Source organism: Erythrolamprus reginae, chromosome 1, assembly GCF_031021105.1.
Source record: "Erythrolamprus reginae isolate rEryReg1 chromosome 1, rEryReg1.hap1, whole genome shotgun sequence".
NCBI classification, from domain to species: domain Eukaryota; kingdom Metazoa; phylum Chordata; class Lepidosauria; order Squamata; family Dipsadidae; genus Erythrolamprus; species Erythrolamprus reginae.
In genome coordinates, this window is record NC_091950.1 from 112,999,076 (window position 1) to 113,007,688 (window position 8,613).

At 39.3% G+C, this 8,613-nt stretch overlaps 1 protein-coding gene across 1 annotated transcript; it reads left to right on the plus strand.

Annotated features, from left to right (window-relative positions):
• Positions 1-644: 644 nt before the first annotated feature.
• FIBIN (fin bud initiation factor homolog) lies at positions 645-4,666 on the plus strand. Its single transcript, XM_070761969.1, has one exon. It carries the CDS (start codon positions 1,046-1,048, stop codon positions 1,715-1,717), a length of 672 nt encoding a protein of 223 aa, XP_070618070.1. The 5' UTR covers positions 645-1,045; the 3' UTR covers positions 1,718-4,666.
• The last annotated feature ends 3,947 nt before the right edge of the window (positions 4,667-8,613 follow it).

Here is an 8,613-nt window from a genome sequence, read left to right on the forward strand (position 1 = left end):
CTGCTGGGATTCGTGCTGCAGAAGACAGTTCTGGAGGTATTCTGGTCCGATGCCATGTAGGGCTTTAAAGCTCATTCCCAACACTTTGAATTGTTACCAACACTTTGAACATGCTTTAAAATGCAAGTTTAAAATTTAAAAGTTAAACTTGCATTTTCAAAAAAAAACCCAGATCCCTGTTACAATCCTCAAAAACAGGCTGACCAGCCTTATTTGGAGTTTCTGCTGTAAACAGGTCATGGATGTTTCTTTCCAAATGGAAGCGACTGACCAAAAAATTGATTTCCAGGAAGAATCTTTATAAGATCCCCCTTGCAGAGGATTCCCTCCCCCCCACCACCATGGGAAATCCCTCTCCTCTGTAGGATCATGGGCTCTCCAAAGCAGAGATGATACTGTAGCTTTAATAATGACATCGATGTAAGCACTGATTCCAAACTTGGTGTCTGGTCTTCTCCGTAAGCAACGGGGGCCCCACTGCTGTAATTTGAGAGGAGAAGAGCGAGAGAGATCCTACGGCCAAAAGCTGAACTCGCGCGTTAGCACCACCAATCCAGATGTAGGATGAAGGGGGGGAGAAGTAGCCCAAAGCGGTTGCAGCAGCAGCAGCAGCAGCTTCGGGCAGGTCTCACTCAAATCTAGAAGCCAGCACGCCCTCTCTCTCTCTCTCCGTCCCTCCCCGTTTTTAACTTGGGAGTTTCCTAACGCGCGTGGAGACGGGAAAAAGGGAAACGTGGTTAAGGAAAAGTTGGTGGGAAAGAAGGCAGAGGCTCCTCCTTTTAAGGTTTGTTGATCTCCCCCACTCCCCAAACAGCCCCTTCCCGGAGGGGGGAGTCCCCGGAGTTCTCGCGGGCAAATCGGACGCAAAGGAGAACTCTTCGCGGGGAGCGAGAAAGGGCCAAGCGACGGCTTCCCCAGCGGGTCCCAATGAAGCCTTGCAAAAAAGGCGGGCGCAACAGGACTTGAAACCAGGCGCGACCGGAGTTTGCCTTTGCCCTCCTCCACTTCGGTGTCGGAGTAGCTTCCCTCCCCACCCCACCCCGGGATGCTGCTGGGTCTCCTCTCGGTGTGGCTGCTGAGCCGGCCGATCAGCTTGTGCCACGGCTACTTCGACGGGCCGCTTTATCCGGAGATGTCCAACGGGACGCTGCATCACTATTTCGTGCCCGATGGCGACTACGAGGAGAACGACGACCCGGAGAAGTGTCAGCTGCTTTTCAGGGTGAGCGACCGGCTGCGCTGCGCGGCGGACGGGGAGGGGGGACGCTCGCATCCCCCGGCGGCGGCGGCGGCGGCACCGGCGGCGCCCGCTCTGACGCTGCGTGAGGAATTCACCCTCCTGGGCCGGCAGGTGGAGGACACGGCGCGCGTGCTGGAAGGCATCCAGAAGAGCATCGCCTACGACCTGGACGGCGAGGAGAGCTACGGCAACTACCTGCGCAGGGAATCGGCGCAGATCGGCGACGCCTACGCCAACTCGGAGAAGTCGCTGGGCGAGCTGGAAAACAAGTTCCGGCAGGGCCAGGAGCACGAGAGCCACGAGGAGAGCCGCCTCAACGACGACTTCCTGGGAATGTTGGTGCATGCGCGGGCCCTCCTCAAGGAGACCCTGAGTGTCTCGGTGGGCCTGAGGGACAAGTACGAGCTGCTGGCGCTCACCGTCCGCAGCCACGGCGCCCGCCTCAGCCGCCTCAAGACAGAGTACCTCAAGGGCTGAGCGAGAGCGGGCGCCTTTGCTGGGCTTCTAGTGACCCTCCCTCGTCCCACCCCCGTGGCCGGCCACGCCGGCAGGACTCTTGCCAGCCATGCTTCCCCACGGACGGACTTTCCCTCCATCGCATGCTGATTGTTCGCAATTCTCACCTTGAAAAAAAAGCAAAAGAAAGGGCCTGCCTTTAGGTGGCGCGAAAGACAGTTCAGACGACAGATTGAGTTAATTGTTTCCCATTGGTGAGGGGGGGAGGGAAGGATAGACTTATTTACTTTTAGACTTATATGCCGCTTCGTAGTGCTTTTACAGCCCTCTCTAAGCGGTTTACAGATTGCCCTCAACAATCTGGGTCTTCATTTTACCCACCTCGGAAGGATGGAAGACTGAGTCAACCTTGAGTTGGGTGGTGAGATTTGAACTGCTGAACTACAGCTAGCAGTTAGCTGAAGTAGCCTGCAATGCTGCACTCTAGCCACTGTGCAACGTGGCTCAGGATGGGGGTGCTATTTTAGCTAGGTACTCGAAAAAATTCAGAAGAGTGTCATCCACCTATTTTTAAGTTCATTTCTTAGCTTCTTGATAGAAAGTTCGAGTTATTGGGAATGGAGGGGTGTCTATATCAGAGCATTTGTGGGATTCCAACTGGCAGAAGGCTGAAAGATGCACACAAGCTTGCTTTATTGCATTCATCTGCATTCTTTAGCATAATGGATCTAAAATAGAGGGAACAAATAAAGTGACCATTGGCACAACCTATGTACTAACTCATTGAAATGGCTTATTTACCTGTAGTTGGGATGCAAGTTTTGATGCAATTTCTTGGAAGCAAGCTCTATTAAGGTTTTTTTTTAAAAAAGTCTGGATTTGGAGTTAATATTTATGAGTTGCTGTGGGTAAAAGCTTTGAAGATAATTCCTTTTAACTTCTTTTTAGTTAAAAATAAGCTCTATTGAGTTAAAAAGTCTGGATTTGGAGTTAATATTTATAAGAGTTGCTGTGGTTAAAAGCTTTGAAGATAATTCCTTTTAATTCCTTCTTTTTAGTGAGTTCAAAGAAGTATATACAATGGTGTAGTCAAACATCTCACTTCTGCAGGATTGGGAGTATCTGCTATGTTGCAAAAGTTTTATAATCTATTGGTCACAATTCAGCAATGTTATATACACTTAAGCCTAGTGATTTATTGTTTTATGGAATGTGTTGTATAACCCTGGGGGGAAATGTTATAGACAGGAGATGCTAAGTTACAAGTTTTTAACCTTGTACTCTAGTTCCTTCAAATGAAATCTTTTGAATTTACACAGTGATCCAATATTACTAAAAATAATTGATAGAATTTCTGGTGCCAGGGTTTCTAACAATTTTATTTTGTTTGTTTTTTAAAATAAATTTAAGGTTTCCACTGCTTCCCTCATTCCACATTGACAATTGAGGAACTTGGTTAAAGTAATGTATTAATCTTTTTACTGATTGATTATAAAACCATCCTGGAAATTTGTGATGTTATCAATGGTTTGTAAAAAATTAAGGAATGATAGTTTCTTAATTTTAATTCACCAGGAAAAGAAATAATATAATGCTTTATATTGGATGTTAAAGTAATTTTCCCCACCATTTCACTGAGTGTTTTATGGAAATTCAAATGGTCAGTATAACAACAATATGATAGGTATAAACATGCACTCAATACCAGGTAACAGTTATTTTTTCTGTTTTATTTTTATTTGCCCTGAATCATGATCAAAGAAATATCTTTATTATTATTTTTTTAAAAAACATGTTATTCATAAAGTAGAAAAGTACAGTTCTTTAGTACTGCAGCAACAGTTGTAAATCTCATACACTTTGTTCACAATCTGTGCAGTGTTACATAACTGATTGTGTTCTGAACTTTACAAAGAATAGGCATCAGAAGGTAATATTCTGGTATTAGACCAGTTGCTCCAGCTACAGTTTCATGTAATGGGTATTCTAAAATAAGCAAGTTTTTTAAGGGCAAACCAGCCCTATGGTTTCCCAAGAAAACACAGCCAAATTGGAAGCAATAACTCACTGTGCCTCCCCCTGTTCTGCACAAATGGCTTTAAATTCCTTAAAAGAGATTTTGCAGAGCTAAAGCTACTGTTGAATGTTGCTTGGCTCCTTCTAAGATAATTTCCTTCCCAAAGAATTCTTCTGGATTGCCAACAATTAGGCAGCTATTGGAACAATTTACCAACCCAAGAATGCCTACATTTCAATGTTTTATAACTATGATGTCCACAGAGTTCTATAGAATTTTTTATGTTATTTTGATATTACAGTGGAACCCCGACATAAGAGCTGCTCTACTTAAGAGCAACTCGAGATAAGAGCTGGGAGGGGAGAGATATTTTTGTTCTACTTACAAGCCCAAATTCGAGATACAAGCGCCAAGGAGCTGTCTCCTGAAGCCAAACGCTAACTTCCGCGTTCGGCTTCAGGAGACAGCTGCGAAGCGGCGTGCGTGTTTTAAAAGGTTGCAGCCGGCCTGGGGGGCTCGGGGGGGGGTGCTTGCAGCTTTCTTTCTTGCTCTTTTTCTTTCTCTCTTTTACCTTCCCTTCCTCTATTTCTTCTTTTCTTTCTCCTTCCCACCTTCTTCCCTCCCTCCCTCCCTCCCTCCCTTCACTCATTCCTCTCTTACTCTCCCCTTTCATAAGTTTCCTTGCTTCCTTCCTCTGTTCCTGTCCCTTCCCTCTTTCCTTCCTTCCTTCCCACCCTCCGTCCATTCATTCACCCATTCCTCTCTTGATCGCTTAAAGCCGGTCCCTGGTGCAAAAAGGGTTGGGGACTTCTGTCCTACAGGATTGGGTGGCAGAGAAGTTGAACATATGTAAATTTAAAAGTTTAAGAAAGTTTACAAGTTAAGTGAAAGAAACTTCATTATTCATTTATATGTACATGTACATTTCTCCATTAAAAACATGTCTTTCTGCATAATTTAGACTAACTTTGTGAGTTTTTTGAGGGCTGGAACCAATTAAAATTATTTACATTAATTCCTATGGGGAAAAGTCGTTCGAGATAAGAGCTGCTCGACTTAAGAGCCCAGGTCCGGAACGAATTAAACTCGTATCTCAAGGTACCACTGTATAGCCATAGCCTTTAGAAACAACAAAGACCTTAAATAGATTTTTGTCATTGGTTATTGGGTTTTGTGCTTCTGGAATGAAATTGTGGCAATTCAAACCAAGGTGATAAAAATGGGTTTGAGGTTTTTGTTTTCTTTTGCATAAAAAACTCATATTTAAGTCAAAGTGAGATTAATTTAAATTTGTCCCACTTTTCAGAAGAAAGTGATTGGGATACTCTAGGCTTCTAAAATCATGAGGAGGGAACAGAGGGACAGCCAGCAAAGTTCCAGAGAAACTGAACAGTAGCTTTGCACTATAACTTAAGACCAAATGTCTCTAGCCAGTTTTAATTACTGTAAAATACCCTTTCCTCTTGGACCATATATATCATCACCAATACTGCTTCAACCATACACTGACCCCACTGATTGTGGTAGGGTGTTGCCCCACATTAAAATAAATGATACTTTGCCATTGTAAGATATGTTACAAATTTCTTATTCAGATAGGATATTTAGAAATAGGTACTAGAACCTCAGGATATGGTTATGACCAAAAGATACTCAGCAAATTTCTGCCATTATCCTCAAAGCAGCCAGAATAGATTTGCATGGTGCTGAATTCTATAGTTCCCAATTTTTTCATTTAAAAAATCAAGTTATGAAACTTCAAGTTATAAAAATCAAGTTATAAAACTACAAAGGGCCTGATTTTCCTTTTGAGGACTATAAATATGCAATGTCTACAAAAGCAATATTTCCAAAAGCAATCAACAACAGGATTACAATAGCTTCTACACAATGTATTCTTTAAACATATTTAATAAAGTCTACTCCATCAACAAAAACTTAATCAGGTTTCCAAATCCATGAAATCAGGCTCATCATTACACATCCATCTATACTGCTGTATGAAAATGATGTCTTCACTTTTCCTCAAAATTTATGCATCACTTATAATCCATAATAAAAAAAACCATGGCAGTATCAGCTTCATTCCCATCAAATAATATAAGAGGACATTTTTAAGATAGCACAATTCAACAAAAAACCCCAGCATCATGAAGCCCCATTGACCTTAAAATTACCATAATCATCACTTGAATCTTTGTCTGGCATTAGTGAGGGTTTAGTTTTAATGGAATTAAGTTTAGAATTATTTACTTCACCTAGATTGTTTTTAACTATCACAGTAAGGCATAATATTTTATTATTGAGATAACTTATTAAGGTGAAATATTGCCATCTAGCGCTTTAAGAAAGTCTGATATGCTTTCTTTGGAGGAATCTACCAATAGAATCATCTTCTCAAAATGTGATTTATTAGCTGTGTGTTATAGTTATAGTGTTATAGTTTTTAACCCAAAAATGCTTTTCCAAAAGGCAAATGGCCTTTTGTTTTTCCTTGAAACTGTCTTTTAAAAAAGGACCTTTGGTACATTAATGATCTGGATGACTCAGAATCTCCACAGACATTTATGTTTTTTAAGTTTATATTGTAATTTTAAAACAAGAAATATATATGAAAAGGAAAATCAGGCCCTTTGTAGTCTTATGCTACATATTACATCATAATTTGATTTTTTTTTAATGAAAAAGGATCTTGATAGGGCCAGACTCATATAATTTTAATAATATAAATAATTACATGTTAGTTTGCTTGCTTATTTCCTTTCTATATTAAGCTGAAATTATTCCTGTCCTCTTTTGAATGATCATTCTTTTCTTTGCATTATCATGTTTTTCTTTATTATTCATAGTATGAATCCATATTTATGAGAAGCAACTGCTTTCCCCCTTCAAGATTCTAAACATTCTTTCAAGGAAATGTTTCTAAACATTTCCTTGAAAGACTAGTTGCTACTATGTTAATGTGTTTGGCTTCTAAAGTTACTTGTAGTTCTTTTAATATTCATCATCAATTATTTTGTTCTTTCCATGCTTTTTGCTAGCTTTTGTTTCTTGAAATCATTTATCTTCTTGGACAATAGCAAAATTGCATGAAGGATTTTTTTAAAAAAACTATTGTTCTAAATTAAATATTAATTCAATTAATAAACTTCAATAACATAAACTTTCAACATGGCAAAAAAGCAATTTTGCATTTATTTAATTTTAATACATATTTAAGAAATAGTTAAAGCATGTTTTAAATCCTGCAATTCTATCATAAGCTATGAACAGATTTTTCTTTCAGAATACCAAGGATTTTTTGTAGATTTTGTGCAGTTTGTTAAAACTTTGTTTATTAAGTCCAGTTTACAATGAACAAGGATAAGAGTGATACAAAACAGATTAAGGCAGCTGCAGATTAAACTGCGGTGTAAGAGAGGGACTTTAAGTTCAATTCCCTTTTCAGCTTACTAAAGGAGTATGGTAGTAGATGACTTTTTGTGGGAGGATTCTTAAACTAAATGCCTCTCTAAATCTACTACTAGGACTCAAATCTTCCCTAAATTCTCGGTCTCTTTGTAAGTTCCTTCTCCCAGTGAACATTGTGCCTAAGCTTTGGACTACATGAAGAACATCCTCTTATATTATCTATAAATTCTTGGAATATTAGAAAAGCAAGCATACTATGCTGGGCTGCAGAAATTTAAAGGTCAATTAAATAGCAGTAAAGGCTGAAATTTTCTGCTGCCATCTAGTGGTTATCCAGATGTTTGTAGTCTAAATACTGTGTGTGTAACTTTAATTTTCATCTGCTTGGAAAAATCAAGGACAGTTGAAAAACAAATCAACAGAAGATCAGATAGGCATATGTTATAGCCACTAACTCAAATCCAGCCCTAAAGGAGCTCAAAGGAGAAAACAAAATCCATTATGCCATAAATAGTTGGAAGTAGCTCAGAAGTAACAACTGTCTCTCCAGATTTCATAGATATTATTCAGTCTGGTTTGACAATTCCTCTTGGCTTGGAATAGCAATGACAGAAAATTTTTGTGCAGTCACTTCATAGATGGAATTCAGTCAAAATTACATTGCTCTTCCTGGGATTATATAAATAACTTTTATTTTTTTCAATGATACTGGATATGGGCTTTGATTGGAGCAATATTGGCGCTTTCTGTGGAATTGTACTGTTACACTATCATTGAATAAGTTAGCTACATTTGTTATTATGTATGTACATAAAAAAATTAAATGTTTTCCAAAGAGCTCCAATCAGAATTTAATGAAAAAAGAGATTTAATACTGAGCCCTGACCTGAAGGTTGAGCCAACTAGTATATGTGACATTGATTGTAAAAACCACTAATATCATAGTGGCACTAATATCATAGCAATCTCTTCTAAATTGTTTCCATGATTGATTCTGAATTATCCTTATCAGTATTTCTGTAACTTTATACAAAATGCCATCAGTACATATTCTTTACTATTCTACATCTTGTTATTACTAAGTTAATAAAGTTTTTTCATGTCTGAAATGTTTGTTTTGAACCCCATTATATTTTTTAAAAATTAGCCTTTTCAAGGATGCCTAAGTGTATACATAATTGCTTATATATACAGACATAAAAAAGAGAAACATCAGAATGATGAAAACTTTTTAGTTTTATAATGCAGAAACAGACTCCATCATAGTTTCAGTGGGGAAAGTATCCTAGACCAAGCTAAATCCAAAACATGCTAGAAATTTCAGAAACTTGGCATTCAGACAAATCAGTCATGAATAAACACATGGATAAACCACATTTACATACCATTCAGAGGCAATAAAAAGCTAAGAAGGAAATGAAAAAAAAACACCAGTGCATCCTCTCTAGAAGCCAAGAACCCTAATAAACAGGGATTAACACCAGACAAA

What these genes read in the sequence shown, in the direction of transcription:
- FIBIN (XM_070761969.1), top strand. Translation starts at nt 1,046, where the DNA reads ATGCTGCTGGGTCTCCTCTCGGTGTGGCTGCTGAGCCGGCCGATCAGC.